General features: G+C 49.9%; 1 protein-coding gene across 1 annotated transcript in view; it reads left to right on the top strand.

The window, feature by feature from the left end:
- Positions 1-339: 339 nt before the first annotated feature.
- ETFA (electron transfer flavoprotein subunit alpha) overlaps positions 340-19,701 on the top strand; it is a 90,852-nt gene continuing 71,490 nt past the window's right edge. Inside the window, exon 1 of the mRNA XM_040968493.1 lies at positions 340-440. Coding sequence (XP_040824427.1) covers positions 402-440 — 39 coding nt within the window. The 5' untranslated portion in view covers positions 340-401. The remainder of the gene's footprint in view (positions 441-19,701) is intronic.

Below are 19,701 nucleotides of genomic sequence, written 5' to 3'. Positions count from 1 at the left end.
AGGAGGCGGGGAAGCAGGGATAGCCTGGGACAAGCCCAGGGTCCAGCCTGCAGCCCTCGGGCGGGAGGGGTGGGCTGCACAGAGGGGTGGGAATCGGGGACAGCCCGCGGAGCAGCAGGACACCCCGGGACAAGCCCAGGGTCCAGCTTGCAGCCCTGGGCCTCCGCCGGCGCCTGCACAGTTTCGCCCACGCCCGGCGCTGCACCGCCTCACCTTTGCCCCACTTCCAAGTGCGGGCTCTAACTTTGCGCCGTTCCGATTGGCTGCGCGGCGGCCCAATGGGCAGGCGGGAGTGGCAGCTGGCGTTCGCGCGTCTCGCGAGGCTTGGCTTGACGGAGGCGCGGCCGGCCGGGTGTTTGGAGGGGCAACTCGGGAACCCGAGGCAGACGAGCGCGGCCACCATGTTCCGAGCAGTGGCTCCTGGGCAGCTCCGGCGGGCGGTGAGTCCGGACGGGGCAGGGGCCGGCCGGCCTCCAACCTGCCGACGCCGGCCTGGGGGCTGGGGGACCTTCCTCTGTCCTGGACTCCCTTCCGGGCCGCTGGCGCGGGGTCACGGGGGTCGGAGTGACCGCTGTGTCCATCCTGCGCTGGGGCTGCCCCTCTTCTCTTGGACACGCTCGGTTCCTTCTCGGGTGTCGCCAGGAGGCTCCCCGCCCCCGGGGTAACAGCTGGCGTCTTCTGGGGTGCAGGCCGGGGCTCCGGGGGCGCTGGGGTCGGGTGGAGGACGCACCTGCCTGAGCCCGAAGACGGCGCGTGTAGGATCTGAAATATATCTGTATATATTTCAGAGTTTACTATTTTCATAAACCAGCAGGCTGTTGGTGAAGGAGGGGACTGTTGCCAACAGTGAATTTGCAGTACCTCAAGGGTTTCTCTAAGACACTGAGAGAACCACCAGGAAACTTGCGTATATTACATATATATCATATCATGCTGAGAAGAACAGCTTTGAAACCTGACCCATGGCAGGTGACAATCTCACGTCTCCTGCACTTGGGCAGCTTTTGTAATTCAAGTGAAGAAATGAGGTTGAGGAACTTTTTCCCCCAGATCCCAGCTGGTGGTCATCTATCTGATTTATCCACACTAGGTCATGACCCTTTTCTTCCCCTTCCAAACGTTCAAGTGCCCTGCAGGTCTTTGCCCTGTCTTTAGTAAGAGATTTGGGCTGTTTGTTTACTTTTGTCCGTGGAGACTCCAGGCATGAGCAGCATAAAATTTGCTTTTGAAACAACCCCAAGAACCAGGGACATGGCTTGGCAGGACAGTTGTCCCTACAACAGGTGCAAGGCAGTTTTGTGGACAGGGTATGAGTCTGGCAGGAGTGAAGCGGTGGTTGTAGTCGGGGAGAATGTAGGCCCCAGGAACTTTGCAGAACTATTAATTAAAAAAAAAAAAAAAAGAGCTGATTGGTTTCCTTGCTTCCTACCGTTCACACAGTTGGCCGGTGTAAGTGGAATGGGCTGAACTTTGTTTCCAAACCTTTATTGTGGTCTGCCAGGGACTTTGGCCTTGATTTATTTCTGTAATTGGAAGTCAGGCTTAGCGGAGGAGCTGCCCCAGAGGGGTTAACAGTGTTGGACAGTGGACTTCAAACACAGGAGGAATGATCAAGTGCTAAGCCCCTGGAGGCACCTGGCATAGTTAGCTGTGTAAGCCAAGTGAGGACTGATTGCCACTTAAGAGAAATGGAAGGAACAGAACGGACACTTGCTAGGGCTCTTCCCTGGATTCCCCCAGCTGCTAGAGTGAGTCTCTCTCGCATAAACACTTCTCTCCTTCCAAACTTTTTGAGAGCGTGTTGTGGATGTGTGGCTCAGTCCTGAATGACTCTGCTTGCTTTGAAAGTATAGGGAGGCCCATTTTCCGGATCGCAGTATAATTCACAGGATCAGGAAGTTTGAACAGTGAATCTACACTGTTTCCTTATCTACCTACAGACATTCGCATTTTGCCAGTCATCTGTATAATACTGTTGTACTGTTCATAGCAGTTTTTCTTTTGTAAAATTTAGCTTTTTTTTTTTTTTTATCGGAAAGGCAGTGTTACAGAGAGAGAAGGAGATCTTCCATCTGCTTGTTTACTCCCCAGGCAGTTGGGCCATGCTCTGCTGCTTTCCAGCCACATTAGCAGGGAGCTGGATCGGAAGTGGAGCAGCCCCCATTGGTGATTGTTGAGAAATGATTAGTATGATGCAAAATGGTGATTTTTCCATTCCATCATTCCTTGTGTGCTTATTAGCCTTCTACCGTAGGAAAGGAGATCCTCTTGTTACTTGTATATTCACGGCGTATGGGTCTGTCGGAGATGACGGTCTCAATCCTTCCCATTATTTTGCTGCTCAGGCTGTCCCATTCAATCGGCTACTCTTTATATACTCTTAGGACATCCTAACATCAAAATAGCACAGTGTAAATTCCTGTTGTTATGGTGTAAGGTGTTACTCTGTAGCTAACAGTGGGTACAATTAGGAAGATATACTTTCAAAATGTGTGTTTAATTCTTTTTTTTTTTTTTTTTTTAAGATTTATTTTTATTATTTTTTCATTGGAAAGGCGGATATACAGAGAGGAGAGACAGAGAGGAAGATCTTCCGTCCGATGATTCACTCCCCAAGTGAGCGCAACGGGCCGATACTATGCCGATCCAGAGCCAGGAGCCTCTTCCGGGTCTCCCACGCGGGTGCAGGTTCCCAAAGCTTTGGGCTGTCCTCGACTGCTTTCCCAGGCCACAAGCAGGGAGCTGGAAGGGAAGCGGGGCTGCCGGGATTAGAACCGGCGCCCATATGGGATCCCGGGCTTGCAAGGCTATATTCTATCCGAGTCAAGGTACCAGATATATTCTATCCGAGTCACGGTACCAGATATATTCTATCCGAGTCACGGTACCAGATATCGGGGGTCCTCCCGTCCCACGGAAGAAATCACCCGACACTTGAGAGAGTCTCCAAGGCGCTTTTTATTCTGCTCCTCCGTCCCGTCGTGACCGTTGTTCGTTGACCGTTATCACCGTTATATCCGTTACGCTCCAGCCCCTCCCCCGCCAAGCCCCCCGCTTAACTGTCAAACTTGACCAATCAACTTAAAGAGAACCAAGGCACACCAATCAGGGCAAAGGGCCAATCACAGGGCAGGAAATGGTCAGTGCCCCCAACAGCTCCCCCTTCTTGTTTTATTAAGCAAGGGACCGTGCCTGTCTTAGGTGTTCCGAGTTCAGGCTCCCCTTACCCATCATGGGCTAACCACGTGGCTAGGAACGTGGCACCTGTCTTAGGTTGGTGAAGCCATATCGGATACTTACCCGTCTCTGGCTACCGGTCCAGCATGCCTAGCCAGACTTTTAGGGATTATCTGTTGTGAAGGGCAAGCACAGCTTGCACTAGCAGCTGCTGTTACTGCTGCTGACGCTGTGCTCAAGGATGAAGCATCCACAGACCCCAAAGAATGATATAAGGCCCAGGGCTACTATACCAGCCCATTGGTGTGCAAAGGAAAGATCCTTTAGTATGCAATTTGTCCATTGCTTTACTGTGGCAATCTCTACTTTTATGCTATTTATGGCTATAATTTGGGATCTTAGTTCCTATGTCAAATTATCGAATCGTATGGACCAGCTTCCACTAGGGGATAGCATAGCGGATAATTCTCTGGACAAATTCAGTGCTCGGGAACCATTGGTGACAATAGAGGGAGTGACACACATTCCAGGTAGACTAAGCACACAGGAGGTCCCCATATGATGGAAATAAGTTGTGGAATGCGTACCAGCACCACAGTGCCAGAGCCATTCCAACACTGGTTAAGGGCTCACTTAACTACAGAGCAGCAATTAACAATAAACATAAATGGAGCTTGTACACATACATAAATAGCATTATAGATAACATAACAACTGCAATTAACTTTAACATTTTCTTCCCATATTCTAGAACTACTACTACTATAATTACAATTTCTTATCACTACCTTATCAATAAATGCAAAAGCTGATATATCTGAACACCCACCCCTATTAGTGCAAAGTACCCAGACATTCCAAGACTGAGCAGAAACAGATTGAACAGGGTTACCATATATATAGTTATACCCCACAAAGGCACAATTTGAACAGGTAGGAAATAAATTGGTCACAGCAAGATCAGGTGCTACTCTTCTAGGAGTCACAGTACTTTGACAGCAGTCCATTCTGGGGGCCATTTCCAAGGCCCTAGACAGCGAGTCAATATTTGCTGCACACCTTTTATGGTGCAGTTTTAGCTGGAGATTCTGGTTGTCTCCTCTCGGTATCTGAATGAACATCAGGCTGGTCAGCATCCACCACGTCCACAGGTTCATCTTGCTCCGGCTTTCTTATCACTCGCGTCAAACGTTCTGGCACCCACACCGGTCCATCAGAATCCTGCGGAAAAACACAAACCGCTCCTCGCGTCCGTCGTAAGACAGGATGCGGGCCCATCCATTGTTTTGTTAAAACATCCTTCCACATCACCCAATCTTTGCAGGGGCCTGCGCCAACAGTGTGGCGTTCGGCAGCAGAATGGCCATCCAAATCCAGAATCAAAAAGTTAAAAATATAAGTAACTAAAGCCAATTGATGTTTAGGACTTTTGGGATATAGGGTGGCTCCTACTCCCCCTTTTTGTTTTATTAATAATGCTTTGAGAGTTGCATGGGCACGCTCTACCACAGCCTGACCTGTGGGATTATATGGGATGCCAGTAGAGTGTTTAATTGCAAATTCAAAACAAAACTTATCAAATGCTTTGGCTGCATAGGCAGGTCCATTATCAGTCTTATAACACTGGGGGACTCCCCAGGCTGCAAAAGCCTGAAGGCAATGAGATATACAAAAATATGGTCGGATCCAATTAATATACTCCAGTACCTGTTGGAAATCATTAAGGGTCTTTAAACCATCCATTCTGACTTTTTTTTTTTTTTTTTTTTTTTGCGTTTCCATAAGACTTTCTCACCTTCCTGTATACGTCCTCTGAATTTATCAGTGCCATCTGTCAGGCAAGACTTAATCAATGTCCAGAACCTGACTGTTCCTGGAGGAAGGGGCTCCTGGTGTTCTGCCTTAGCTAAGTCTCTGCCTAAGTGCTCCCATTGTGGCAGGATCAAAAGGCCCTCCTCCAGAAACCATGGAGTGATCCCCTGCATAGTTTGCAAAAACAACAGTACCGTCAGCAGTTTCTGCAATAAAGGCTGCATGTGCGCCGAAAAAGTTAAATTGGCCATATTTCTAACACCGCTGATCATTGCTAACTTGCAAACTTGACCGATTGTCAAATGGCGAAATTGATCGTTAACTGTGAACTTGAATGGGCGCTAGATCACAAACCTGAATGGGCAGTACACCACGACCCTGAATGGCGGTAAACCCCAACGCTGAATGGCGGTAAATCGCGATCGTGAATGGCGGTAAACCGCGCCCCTGAATGGCGGTAAACTGCGACCCTGAATGGCGGTAAACCGCGACCCTGAATGGCGGTAAACCGCGATCGTGAATGGCGTAAACGCAATCGAATGGTGAAATAGTCGGCAAAACCGCAGCGTTGTAAACGATGTGATGCGGCAAACCCGTGATGGCGAAACCGATCGTGAATGGCGTAAACCCGATCTGAATGGCGTAACCGCTAGCGACCGAACTGAACTGACTGTCGCACCGCGAACTTGACTAACTCGTCGCTACCCGCGAACTTGACTAACTCGACTCGTCGCTACCCTGCGAACTTGGCTCGTCGCTAATCCGCGAACTTGACGTGCACGTCCCCGCTGCTATCAGCGGCTCCCTGAGGTAACCTGAAACCTCAGCTTAAATGGGCCCCCCCGCTGCTGTGGCTTCCTGAGCAAAAAGCTCAGTTGTAAACTAATTCCCCGCTCTAAGCGGCTCCCTGAGCGATCTGCTCAGCTTACCTTCCTGGCGTTCACCAGCTGACTTCTATCGATTCACAGCGCCAGTTATCTTCTTTCTATCCGAGTCACGGCACCAGGTATATTCTATCCGAGTCAAGGTACCAGATATATTCTATCCGAGTCACGGTACCAGATATATTCTATCCGAGTCACGGTACCAGATATCGGGGGTCCTCCCGTCCCACGGAAGAAATCACCCGACACTTGAGAGAGTCTCCAAGGCGCTTTTTATTCTGCTCCTCCGTCCCGTCGTGACCGTTGTTCGTTGACCGTTATCACCGTTATATCCGTTACGCTCCAGCCCCTCCCCCGCCAAGCCCCCCGCTTAACTGTCAAACTTGACCAATCAACTTAAAGAGAACCAAGGCACACCAATCAGGGCAAAGGGCCAATCACAGGGCAGGAAATGGTCAGTGCCCCCAACACAAGGCGAGGACCTTTAACCACTTGCGCCACCGCGCCGGGCCCTAATTCTTTTTTTTTTAAGATTTATTTATTTATTGGAAAGTCAGATTTACAGAGAGCAGGAGAGACAGAGAGGAAGATCTTCTGTCCGATGATTCACTCCCCAAGTGAGTACAACGGCCGATGCTATGCCGATCCAAAGCCAGGATCCAGGAACTCCTTCCGGGTATCCCACATGGGTGCAGGGTCCCAAGGCTTTGGGCCATCCTCTGCTTTCCCAGGCCACAAGCAGGGAGCTGGATAGGAAGTGGAACTGCTAGGATTAGAACCAGCGCCCATATGGGATCCTGGCGCGTTCAAGGCAAGGACTTTAGCTGCTAGGCCACGCCGCCGGGCCCGTGTGTTTAATTCTTAAAAATTATTATTTCAGAGAGTGGCAAGGACACAGGAAGATGGAGAGGGAGAGTGCTCCTACCCGTTTGTTCATTCCCCAAAGGTCTGCGGTGGCCAGGAACTCCATCTGTGTCTCTTGTGTGGGTGAGGGACGCGCACTGGAGTCAACACTGCTCTTGGGGTCTGCATTACCAGGAAGCTGGGAGTCAGAAACTGGAGTAGGTATCCCAGCACTGGTCATGGGACTCTTTAACAGCTAGATTGAATGCCTGTCCCCCCAAGGTGGTTTTTAAGGGTTTCTGTTTCCTGGACTTGAAAGGCAGAGAGGAATGGGAGAGAACAAGAGATCGAGCTTCCGTCTATTCGTTCTCTCCTCAGATGCCTGCAGTAACGACGAGACCTGTGTCAGGTCCAAGTCAGGAGCTTGTAACAATTATTTTATTAATTTGCTGCTCACCCCATATGGGCGCCAGTTCTAATCCCGGCAACTACACTTCTCAACCAGCTCCCTGCTTGTGGCCTGGGAAAGCAGTCGAGGACAGCCCAAAGTCTTGGGACCCTGCACCCGCGTGGGAGACCTGGAGGAAATTCCTGACTCCTGGCTTTGGATTGGCTCTGCTTCGGCTATTGCAGATACTTGAGGAAAGAACAAGTGGACAGAAGATCTTTCTCTCTCCAATAAAAATAAATAAATCTTTTTTTTTTTAAAGATTTTATTAACTTTTATTGCAAAGTCAGATATACAGGGAGGAGAGACAGAGAGAAAGAACTTCCGTCCGATGACTCACTCCCCAAGGGACCACAATGGCTGGTGCTGCGCCAATCCTAAGCCAGGAGCCAGAAGCTCTTCCAGGTCTCCCATGTGGGTGCAGGGTCCCAAGGCTTTGGACCGTCCTCGACTGCTTTCCCAGGCCACAAGCAGGGAGCTGGATGGGAAGTGGAGCTGCTGGGATTAGAACTGGCAACCATATGGGATTGCGGTGCTTTCAAGGCAAGAACTTTAGCTGCTAGGCCACCGTACCGGGCCCCAAAATAAATAAATGTTTAAAAAAAAAATTGGTTTGTTGACTTCCAAGGAGGTGGCAAAAAATATTTTATGTGCCCAGTGAGGTAACACATTTCAGGTCATCTGAGTGCCCTTGTCCCTGTGTCCGCTACCCGACGGGGAAGAAGTGTCATGAATCAGAAGGTGTGCAGGACATGATGTTTCCCAGAGGCCGCTGTCTCACATTGACGGATGACATTGAACTCCACTAATGACAGGCAGACTCTAAATTCTTAAAGAAGAAAGCGGGCCGGTTTGGTGTGCTTGTTGCAGAGAAAATGTATTGCAGAATGTGACTTCAGTAACGTTCTGCTGCCTGCCCGTGTGTCCCCCGACAGTCTTGACTGTTTTTAAAGTGCAGTGATATGATAATCAATGCCGTAGAACATTTCTATTCATGATTAAAAGCTGCTATGTTTTAGCACTTAAGAGGTTGCAGTATTTAGTACAGAAACATATGTATTTTTTGTTAAAGATTTAGTTATTTTTATTGGAAAGGCAGATTTGCAGAGAGAGGAGAGACAAAGATCTTCCGTCCTCTGGTTCACTCCCCATATGGCCACAACAGCCACAGCTGAGCCAGTCCAAAGCCAGGAGCCAGGAATTTCTTCCGGGTCTCCCACGTGGGTGTAGGGTCCCAAGGCTTTGGGCCGTCCTTGACTGCTTTCCCAGGCCACAGGGAGGGAGCTGGATGGGAAGCAGAGCAGCTGGGACATGAATTGGCAGCCATATGGGATCCTGCTGCGAATGAGGCAAAGATTTTAGCAGCCAAGTGGGAGACCCAGAAGAAGCTCCTGGCTCCTGGCTTCAGATCAGTTCAGCTCTGACCGTTGCAGCCACTTGGGGTGTGAAGCAGGGGACAGAAGATCTTTTTCTCAGTATCTACTTCTCTCTATAAATCTGCCTTTGTAATAAAAGCAAATCTTAAAAAGAAAAAAAAAGACACGGATACTAAAAAATTGACTTTAAATGTAGTGAGCTCTGCTGGTTTGCTCCCCAGACATCTGCAGTGATGAGGCTGGGAGCTCACTCCAGGCCTCCCACCGAGGTGGGAGGAACCCAGCTGCCTGTGCCCCGCTGGTCCTTTTAAGGGTCTGCATCAGCAGGAGGCTGGACTGAAACGAACAGGAGGCTGGGCTCCTTGAAATGCAGCTGGGCACTCTGGTGGGGTCTTTATTTTAGTTTTTCTTTTTATTACATTTTATTTTTGATGATTGCGTTGTTGATCACAGTGGGAAGGGTTGAAGATTAGGGGAAAGTGGGTGACGCCATTATTTCCACACCTTTTTCTTCCTCCTGTGTCTGGGGAAGGAGGAGACAAGGGGAGAAGCCACACCCAGCCTCCCAACTGCCTCAGGATCCATGAAGGGGGAATGTGATCACCCAATGTGATCCGTGGGTCTCTGATGTGGAGTGGTTTCGGTAGTTCTGCAATGCTGTCCACCTCACCAATCCAAGGAGGAGGAAATCCTTCTAAGGTCCATTGGCTGACACAGTCCACCTCAGAGTCTCCATTCACCAGAGATTTGCTGACAACACTTTGCTGGGATAGTTGATCAACTTGTTCTGCCCTCCTTCCTCTGCTGTGACACCAGGTGTCCTCTGCAGGTCCCAATGGACTGCCAGATCCTATATGTGCACCTGGGTTTGCTGTCCACTGTTTTATCTTAAGTCACCGAGGAGGTCAAGTTCTGACACATGAACTCCATTGCCAGAGCCAGTCCAGTGGTCCCATTGGGGGCGGAGTCCTCAAAGAAATCTCGTCTGATATGATCCCAGACCTGACTCTTATGTGTGCCTGCCAGTATGGCTTCCGGCTCATTCTGTCACCCATATCAGCTTACCCACACATTGATAGTTATAATTGCTAGGTCAGATCTATCTGCAGCCCCATCTCTTATGCAAACCAATAGATGCTGTGGCCCAGCCCAACCCTGCCCACCACACATTTGGCTCTCACACCGGTGGGAGTTGCAGCCCAGTCAGAGTGACCCCTCTCTTCGCCACAGTAACCCCCACTAAGCTGGCTCCCAAGTGTGATTTCAGTGCCTGATAGCATGTGCAGTAGACTGGTCTGGTATGTCCCATATCCCATCCAGCTCTCATACATACCATTGGGCATTGAAGCCTAGCTCAACCCAACCAACTCCACCCTCCAGCCTACACTCATGCCAGCAGGTGCCACCACCTGTCCAGCCAGGCTCGCCCCCAGCCCTGGTTCTCATGCTCACCAGTGGGAGCTGCAGCCCATGTGAGAAGTGCCCACAGTTTCCCTGCTGGGCCCACTCCCAGTTCCGGACCTTGCACTCTCTTGGTGGTTCTGCAGTCTAGCTTGACAGGACTTGCCAGCTGATGCTGTGGCAAATCCCAACCAATCTGCACTTACTCTGGCCTATGCATGTACTAGTTAGGTACGTTGGTTAGCCTAGCTTGGCTCTCCTCCCAACCCAGCCTACATATAGGCCATTAGGTATTGTGTCCCTTTCCAGCCTGGTCTGCCCCCAGTCCCCTCTCAAATGCTCACCAGCAGGATTCCCACAGTCCCCCCACAAGTCCCCTCACTGCCCTTGGCCTCATGTGTGCTGGTGGATGCTGCAGCCCAGTCTGGTATGGTCCATCTCACCTCAGCATTTACCAGTAAGTGCTGTAGCCTTGCCTGGCCTGGTCTACTCTCAGTTCCAGCTTGTGCTGGCGGATGCTACTGCCCTACCTGGCCCAACCGGCTCTCAGTCCTGGCCCTAATGTGAACTGGCTGGTGCTGTAACCTGACCTGGCTTATCCTGCACCCCATCCTAATTCTCAAATCTGCCAGTGGGTGTTATGAACTGGACCAGCCTGGCCCGCCCCCAGCCCTGACCCGCTTGTATGCCAGTAGGTGTTGTGGCCTGTCCTGGTCTGGGCGGCTTCTTGCCTTGGTTCTTGTGTTCACCTGCAGGGACTGCATCCTGATAGGGGATCCCCAAGCTCCTCTGTCCGGTCTCCTCCCAGTGGCAGAACTTGCACACACCATAGGGTCCTTGGACCAGGCTGACTTAGTTTACCTCCTGTCCTGGAAGGAACAGTGGCCTTGCTCAACCAGCCACACCAGTTCTGTTGCCACACCCAACCACACCTGGTTGAAGAGCTGAGACTTGGCCCAGCCCATCCTATACCCACCCTGGCTCTCACGAGCACCAGGGGGTGCCGGAGTCTAGCTGTACTCAGATACAGGATTCCAGCACCACGGTGGCCGCTTAACTTATTGTGTCACTGTGCTTGCCCCAAAGTTATTCTTTCTTCTTTTAAGATTTATTTTTATTTTTATTGGAAAGTCAGATATACAGAGAGCAGGAGAGACAGAGAGGAAGGTCTTCCGTCCGATGATTCACTCCCCAAGTGACCGCAACGGCTGGAGCTGTGCCGATCCGAAGCCAGGAACTTCTTCCAGGTCTCCCACACGGGTGCAGGGTCCCAAGGCTTTGGGCCGTCCTCGACTGCTTTCCCAGGCTACAAACAGGGAGCTGGATGGGAAGTGGGGCTGCTGGGATTAGAACCGGTGCCCGTATGGGATCCTGGCGTGTGCAAGGCAAGGACTTTAGCTGCCAAACCACCGTGCCCCCTCTTTTTTTTTTTTTTTGAGAAGTATGTATTTATTCTGAGAAAGAGTCCTTTGCTGAATCACTTTGTAGAAGGCTGCTGCAGCCAGGACTAGGCTTCTAGGCCAAAGGTAGAAGTTTCATCTAGCTCTCCAAGCTGGGTTCAGGGACTCAGACACTTGGATTATCTTCCTGTGCTGTTCCCGGCCGCCAGCAGGGATCTGTGTTGGAACTGGAGCAGCCGGAACATGAAATGAAGCCTGTGTGGGGTGTCGTGTCTCAGGCACTGCCTTTTGTCGTGAACACCGAGCCCAGTCACTCGAACAAACGCCACAGAGTCGAGAGAGTGGATGCTTTGCAATCAAGCTTTTATTCAAGCGAGCACACACCGAACAGGACGAGGGGAGCCACCGAGAGCGCCCTTGACTTCGTTCTCGTGGAAGTCTGCTGGGCTTTGGTTCCAGCCTCGTGGGAGCCTGCTGGCTTCAGTGACTGGGACCAAGGCATGGGTTTTTATACAATTCAGGGGGTCAGGCAAGCAGTTGTTACAACATTTTGATTGGTTATTACATGTTATCTATCAATAACATCTGCTTTCTCTTAGTTCTGAAAAACATGTCTTTTTGCATATTTATCAAGACACATTTTCTTCTTCTTTTATCATTTTTACCATAACTTGTTTTTCCTGACATGCTTACGTATGTTAGGGCTTTGTGACAGGAGTGAGAGGAGAGGGCTTATGCACATGGGAGCTACTTGACCAGAATGATAAGGCAGGGCTTGCACACATGGAGTCTGACAGCAGCGATAGGAGAGGAGCCCCATTTCACCAGTAGTTCAGGAAGATGGAGTCACCTCCGCTCAAAAACTCCAACATACATACTATATCCATTACTAAGTCACAGCATAACTTACATAGGAGGTCTATTATTACAGCTATTTCTGGGTCATCAATTTCAGACAAAAGTGCAGTAATATTAAGGATATAATTGAGGTTATTGATAATATTAGTACCCATATTTCCCATGGGTTCATTTTTTTAATCTATACCCATTTAAGTATGTATTGATGGAGCAGTGTAGATGCGATGGGAGTAAATAAACACTTATAACCAGACTGTTCCTATCACCTTTGCACTGTGCTGGCCTTCCAGATGCTTTTTTTCCTTCTCCCGTCTGCTAGTTTACACTTGAACGTGTAGTTAAAGTCACAGCAGGAATCGTAAAACACCGCAGTGTAAATGCAGTGAGGTGGTGGTTGATGCCCAAGATATTGGGATTGGTATCGCCAGGGAGAAAATGCGACAGCAGACTTGACGTGTGCACATTCTTTCTCAGCGTTGGCCTGCAGAGGTGCCGAGTGGAAGGAAACCTTGACACCTTACTCGAAGGCGTGCAGCCTTGTCAAGACCCGAGCCTCACAGGGTGTATGTGTTGACATGCTGTTTAGGAATCTTTGTGTGTGCCTCGATGTTATCAGTGACTGCGGGAACAGTTGGTCTGCAGTCTCTATTTGTCTTGGGAAAGCTTTTCAGTTAGTCAATAAGCATTGTGTGCCAGGTGTGAGGCATTCAGGCAGGTCCGTGGTGGCCGTTGGGATAGACCCAGGGCTGGCGAGTCCACGGCGGCCGTCGAGACAGACCCAGGGCAGTCGGGACAGACCCAGGGCTGGCGGGTCCACGGCTGGCGAGTCCACGGTAGCCGTCAGGACAGACCCAGGGTCGTCAGGACAGACCCAGGGTCGTCGGGGACAGACCCAGAGCCGTCAGGACAGACCCAGAGCCGTTGGGACAGACCCAGGGCCGGCGGGTCCATGCGGCCATAAGGACAGGCACAGGAGCAGGCTGGCTCTGGACATGTTGTTTGCAGTGAGGTGGGTTCCACCGAGAGTTGCGCAGGGTATTGGGGAGCAGATAAGGATGGCGTCAGCTTGAGGGGGGTGTGAGTCACCCTGTCAGCTGAGGTGCTTCCCGATACAGTCATCACCTGAGACAGGGAAGAGGAAGGAACTTCTCTACAGTAAAAACATCATTCTTGAATTTAAAAAAAATGCTCTCATTCTGTTCCTGTTGTGTATGTTCTTGTTAGATATGTATTTTGCTTTTAAAAATATGTTTGAGAAAGTGTTATTTCTTTGAAAAGCAGTTACATACACTTAGGGGGGTGGTTAGCCTCCATCCTTTTGTTCATTCCTTAAATGGCTGCAGTGCCTGGGGCTGGGGCAGCTGAAGCCAGGAGCCAGGGGCACCATCTGAGTCTCCCAGGTGGGTGCTGGGTCCAAGCCCTTGGGCCATCCTCTGCTGCTTCTCCAGGCTCCTGACCAGGGAGCAGGATAAGTAGAGCAGCTATGCCTTGACCTGGCACCCAAATGAGATACTGGCACTGCAGTTGGTGGCTTAACCTACTTTGTCACAAAGCTGGCTCTGACATTATTTCAAGGATTAAGCTAGAAGCAGGAATAAAAGCATCATCATGTTAGTTTGATAGCTAGCAACCTACTAATCCACAGGGGTCTGTATGCAGTGTGTGGAGCACTCTGAAGGGGCTTTGGCAGTTAAGAATGAAATGTTTGAGCAGGAACTGAAAATTCACAGGCCCCTTGCTTGGGTTCCTGGCAACTCCAGTGTTGTCTCCCCAGGGCTCCCTGGGCATCTGTGTGGGCTGCGTGGCTATTCACCCTACTCTTGGTCCCCTGTGGGTGTGTCCCCCGGGAACTCGTCAGTAAGCTCCCACAAAGGGCGTGGTGTGGAGGCGGCAGTGTGTGCGGTGCTTGCTGCACGGTCAGTCTTTGGCGAATTAAGCAAACAGCCATTGAGCTTCTTTGTGTGGTCCACATGAACTGGAGAATGGCCGACTGAGAGTCAAAATTGCTTTCATAGCAGAATGTATAGATGAAATTGTAACAGATGTTTTCATTTTTGTTGTTCACTAATTTGGGGGACAGAGAGAGCTCCCTTCTGCTGGTCCATTCCCCACATGGCCACGATGACTGGGCCCGGGTTGCAGCTAAAGCCAGGAGTTGGGAACTCAGTGTCGCCATGCTGCCTTCCAGGGCCTGCCTCCGCAGGAAGCTGCAGTCCTGGAGCCTGAGCTCAGCCCGGCTGCTCCGACACAGGGTGCAGCTGTCTTCACCTCCAGGCCAAATGCCTGCCCTGCAAGGATGCTTTTATTTAAGATTTATTGTTTGTTTTTTATTTTCAGAACGATGGAGAGAGAATGAGAGATCTTATCTGCTGGTTTACTCCCCAAATGGCTACAATGACTAGAACTGAGCTGATTCCAAAGCAAAATCCTCTTCTGGGTCTCCCATGCAGGTGCAGGGTCCCAAGGTTTTGGGCCGTCCTCGACTCCTTTCCCAGGCAACAAGCAGGGAGCTGGATGGGAAGTGGAGCAGCCAGAACACAAACTGGCACCCGTATGGAATGCCAACACAGCAGGCAGAAGATTAGTATGCTGTATCACCACACTGACCCCAAAAGGATTTTTTTTAAAGTAACAGAATAAATTTTTAAATAGGCTTTCCTTAAAAAATATATATATGTATGCATGTGTATATAAAATTTATGTGAAAGAATTACAGAGATAGAGAGAAACAGAGGTCTTCCAGCCTTGTTTTTTTTTTTTTAAGATTTATTTATTTTTTTAATTGCAAAGTCAGATATAGAGAGAGGAGGAGAGACAGAGAGGAAGATCCTCTGTCCGATGGTTCACTCCCGAAGTGAGCACAGCTGCTGGAGCTGAGCTGATCCAAAGCCAAGATCCAGGAACTTCTTCCAGCTCTTCACTCGGGCACAGGGTCCCAAGGCTTTGGGCTCTCTTCCACTGCTTTCCCAGGCCACAAGCAGGGAGCTGGATAGGAAGTGGAGCTGCAGGGATTAAAACTGGCACCCATATTGGATCCTGGTGCTTTCAAGGTGAGGACTTTAGCCGCTGGGCCCCAGCCTTGTTTTTTTTCACCAGTGGCCTCAGCAGCTACAGCTGGGCCAGATTTCCCCATGGTGCGGGGCCCTAAGTGCTTGGGCCATCCTCCACAGACTTCCCAGGCATGTTAGCAGGATGCTGAATCAGAAGTGGAGCATTTGGGTTGCTGGCAATACAGGTTGACGACTTAGTGCACTGCACCACAGCGTGGTTTTCAGACTTTATATCTTAACAAACTCCAGCAGAAAATGGAGAGCACTCACACGTAGGCCCTGCCCTCTCCACCCACAGCCTCCCTGCCATCCTCACGCAGTGTTGCTGTTGATAAAACTGCCTCATTGTTGAGCTCCTCGGCTTACCTTTGGGTCCACGGTGATTGCCTTCCAGGGGGTTTGAACAAATGTCCAGTGATGTGTATCCTTCGCTCCGGTAGCACACGGGGTTGGCTCCCTGACTGCCAGTTCTGCACTCTGCTTATCCCTACCCCGCTCCTTGGTGACCCCTGCTTTCTCACAATTTCTGTGCCCTACCCAGAGTGCTGTGGGCTTGAACCCTGCAGCCTGTAACTGTTCCCATGGGCTGATTTTCACTAAGGGACATGAACCTGAGGGCCCTCCATGTCTGTTGTGACTTGACCGCTGCTTCCTTTCCACTTTGGACTACTGCTATTCAGAGGCTGGCTGGTGTACAGGTGATGTGTTCGCTGACAGATACATGCCTTGGTCGCTGCCAGGTACTGGCAGTTAGAAACAAGGATGCCGTAGGCCTCTGTGTGCAAGTGTCTGTGTGTGGACAGAAGATTAAAAACCAAGGCGTGCTGTCCTTGGATTGTAAGGCAAGAAGATAACAAGACTCTGCCCAGCTGTTTCCCCAGGTGGCCTTGCCTTATCGCCTTCCCGCCACCTGCTCATTAGCATTTGGTGTTGTCAGTGTGGGGGAGTTGTGCTGTTGTAACAGGTGTGCAGCGGTAGCCTGCTGTTGGCCAGACTGTCGCGGCCATTTGGGGAGTGAACCTACAGATGGTAGGTCTCTGTGTCTTCTGTCTGCCTTTCAAATCAAATAAATTTTAGGGAACAAATTGTGTGTGTGTGTGTGTGTGTATATATATATACATATATATATATGAAATAAGGGTTTTATTTCTTTTCCCATTTCAAAATCAAATTGATATTTCTTACTGTGGAGTTTTTTTTAATAATACCTAGCTCATTTAAAAAATATTTATTTTTCTTGGAAAGTCAGATTTATTATAGAGAGAAGGAGAGAGAGAAAGCAATTCCATCTGCTGGTTCACTCCCCAAGTGGCCACAACAGCTGAGACTTGGCTAATCCAAAGCCAGGAGTCAGGAGCTTCTCCAGGTCTCCCACATGGGTGCAAGTCCCAAAGCCTTGGGTCGTCCTCGACTGCTTTCCCAGGCCACAAACAGGGAGCTGGATGGGAAGTGAAGCAGCTGAACATGAACTGGTGCCCATATGGGATCCTGGCACATGCAGGGCAAAGACTTTAGCTGCTAGGCTACCATGGTGGGCTCCAATTTTTTGCTTTTGAAGAATGCTCTGAGGCACAGAGCAGTGGTGGTGAGAGTGCTCGACTCCAGAGCCTCGGTTCTTCCCCACTGCAGGTGTTTGCGCCGAGCCCCTGGAGGAGGCCTGCATGGCGGATGGAGAGCATAGCAGAGGAGGTGTCCACAGTGTGTGGAAGGCTGGAAGCCGGGGGCCCGGGGAAGTACAGGTGTCCGAAAACTGGGTGTTAAACAGAGAGGGCTGTGTGCCGGGAGAGGCAGGCGGGTAGGCCCCAGAGCACATACCTCGTCAGTCAGCTCAGTCCTCTGGGGCTGGAAGAAGTTGAAGAGGCTGAAGCAGGGCGCAGTAACACATTAGATTTGTCTCGTGGAAAGTTCAAGCAAAGAGAAACTGATTGGAGGGGAGCAAAACTTTTTACAGGTGCAAGATTGGGAAACTTTTGGAGTCATGTGAGAATGCTTCAGAAAGTTCATGGAGAAATGGAATTAAAATCACTTTAGGCTGGTGTTGTGGCACAGTGGGTTAAGCTACCACTCTGGCACCGCCATCCTGTATTGGAGCTGTTGTTGGAGTACTGGCTTCTCTGCTTCTGATCCCACTTCTTGCTCATGACCTGAAGAAGGGCCCCCAAGATAGTTCAAATGCTTTGGACACTGCCACCCACGTGGGAGACCTAGATGGAGTTCCTGGCTCGTGGCTTCAGCCTGGCCCGGACATGGCTGTTGGAGCCATGAACCATTTGGAGAGTGAACCAGTGGATGAGAGATTGTGGTTTTCTCCACACCTTCTTTCTCTCTTTCAAATAAAAAGATACATAATTTTTACAAAGCAATACTTATTTTGTGTAAAACTTTCAGGAATTCATGTGTAAGTTTTCCAGGATACACACATTTCTTGAACTTTCTGAAGATCTTGCAAGTGCTCGGATTTCGTGGGTTTTTTTTTTTTTTTTTTGCACCAAAATGGACTTACTTTTTAATTTCATTTTTCACAAACTCTCTGAAGTGGTCTTCTCCAAGACAGGAGTGCTGGCCTGCACTGGCACATTGCACTGTGATGGGGAGAAGTGCGTGGGTTTAGGACACGCTCTGTGTAGAAGGAAGAGTTGTTGTGGTGAGAGATTGATGAAAGCGTTGACAGAAAATCCTGAGTGACTCCCCGGTCATGGTTTGGTCAACATGGTAGAGCACAGTGCATCCCAGGAGGAGCCTGGGAAATGAGCAGAAGGGGAGAGGTGAGTTCAGGTTTGGATGTGCTAAGTGGGCAGTTACAGGGCAGATGTAGGCAATTAGGAGAGATCAGAACTGGAAACTGTATTGTGTGTATGTCAACATGCACAGAGTTTATGACTCATTCTTACGTAGGTGGTAGATTGAGCCGTGAGTGTCAGAGAGGATTAGTAATCTCAAGCACTAGTGAGAGAGCCAGCTGCTCCTGAAAAGTGACTCTGGCCATTCTGCTGAGGACAGAAACCAGAGGCAAGTGACTGGAGGTGTGCGTGGGCTGTGGGAGCTACGGAGGGTGGGGCTGCTTTGCAATGGGACTGAATGCCCATGCGAAGGCACCAGAAGAACAGAAAGAAGTGCTTGAGATTTGAGAACATGGAATTCTGAGCCCAGAAGAGAGATCAGACCCAGGACGGGGTCCCCCGGAAAGATTCCATCTCGTAGGAGCGGAGAGGGTTAGAGGTCACAGCAGCTCCTGTCAAGGGGGCAGGGTGCGGGGCGGGGCTTTTCTGGGGATGTGCTGAAAGTGTCACAGCTTGACACATCAGAACATGCTTGACAGGCCAATGAGCAAGTCATAGCACTCACACTCCACTGTTTAGAGGGGCCAGGTGAAGGTGCTGACCAGGAACTTATGGTGCCAACCTGCATTAAGTAAAAAAAAATTTAGTGGCCGGTGCTGTGCCATAGTGAGTTACAGCACCAACATCCCATATGGGTGCGGTTTTGAGTCCCCGCTGCTGCATTTCTGGCCCAGCTCCCTGCTGGTGCGCCCGGGAAAGTGCTGGAAGATGGCTCAGGTGCTTGGGCCCCTGTATCCTCATGGAAGACCCTGAAGAAGCTCCTGGCTTCAGACTGGCCATTGTTGCCATTTAGATGATGAAACAGTGAATGGACAGACTCTGTTTTCTTTCTCGTTGCCTTTCAGATAAATCTGCTTAAAAGATTTAATTTGATTTGATTTGAAAGGCGGAGTCAGAGATCTTCCACCTGCTGGTTCACTCCCCAAATGACTGTCACAGCTGGAGCTGTGCCAAGCCTAAGCTAAATAAACTCCATCCTGCTCTCCCAAACAAACAGGTGGCAAGTACTTGAGCCGTTGCCTGCTGCCTCTCAGAGGGTGCTTCTACCGGAAGCCGAGGCTTGAGCCAGCAACTCTGAAATGGCGCGCAGAGTCCCAAGTGGCGGCTTATGCCTGCCCCCTCTCATTAGTTTTCCTTTAGTCTGCATTGTTTCCCGGAGATTCCGTTCTGGGCGTTGCCTTGTTACCTTATTAAGTAGCTCTCTTTAAGCGGGTAGGAACTTGACTCCTTTTCCTTCCGTAACTTGTTTAAAGGGAGGGCTAAGGTGCAGAGAGGCGCCAGGCTGGAAGAGAAAATGAAAAATGGTCCTCTTAAAAACCTTTGCGGTAATGAGTCTGTGCCTTTTGACTCTTTCATTTCATTCCATGCCACTTTTCTACTTAAAAAGGGATTTTAGAGTTATGGGAATTTTAGAGCTGGAAGAGATCCATGAGATTGCATTTTTTCTGTGTTTTTTTTTCTTTTGAACAGGAGAACATGTTATCTTATGGGAATGAACCAGATGCATAAGACAGCATAGCTAAATTGGATGTGAAGTCTATTAAGAATCGCCACTCCTGTGTCACACTACTTAGACTTGGGGTTACCTGACCCTGTTTTCTGGTTGTGTGGC

This window comes from Ochotona curzoniae, unplaced genomic scaffold, assembly GCF_017591425.1.
Source record: "Ochotona curzoniae isolate NIBS_2020 unplaced genomic scaffold, NIBS_Ocur_1.0 scaffold_4701, whole genome shotgun sequence".
In the NCBI taxonomy this organism is placed as follows: Eukaryota; Metazoa; Chordata; class Mammalia; order Lagomorpha; family Ochotonidae; genus Ochotona; species Ochotona curzoniae.
The sequence above is the reverse complement of the archived record's forward strand: the minus strand, read 5'-3'. Positions and strand labels throughout refer to the sequence as shown.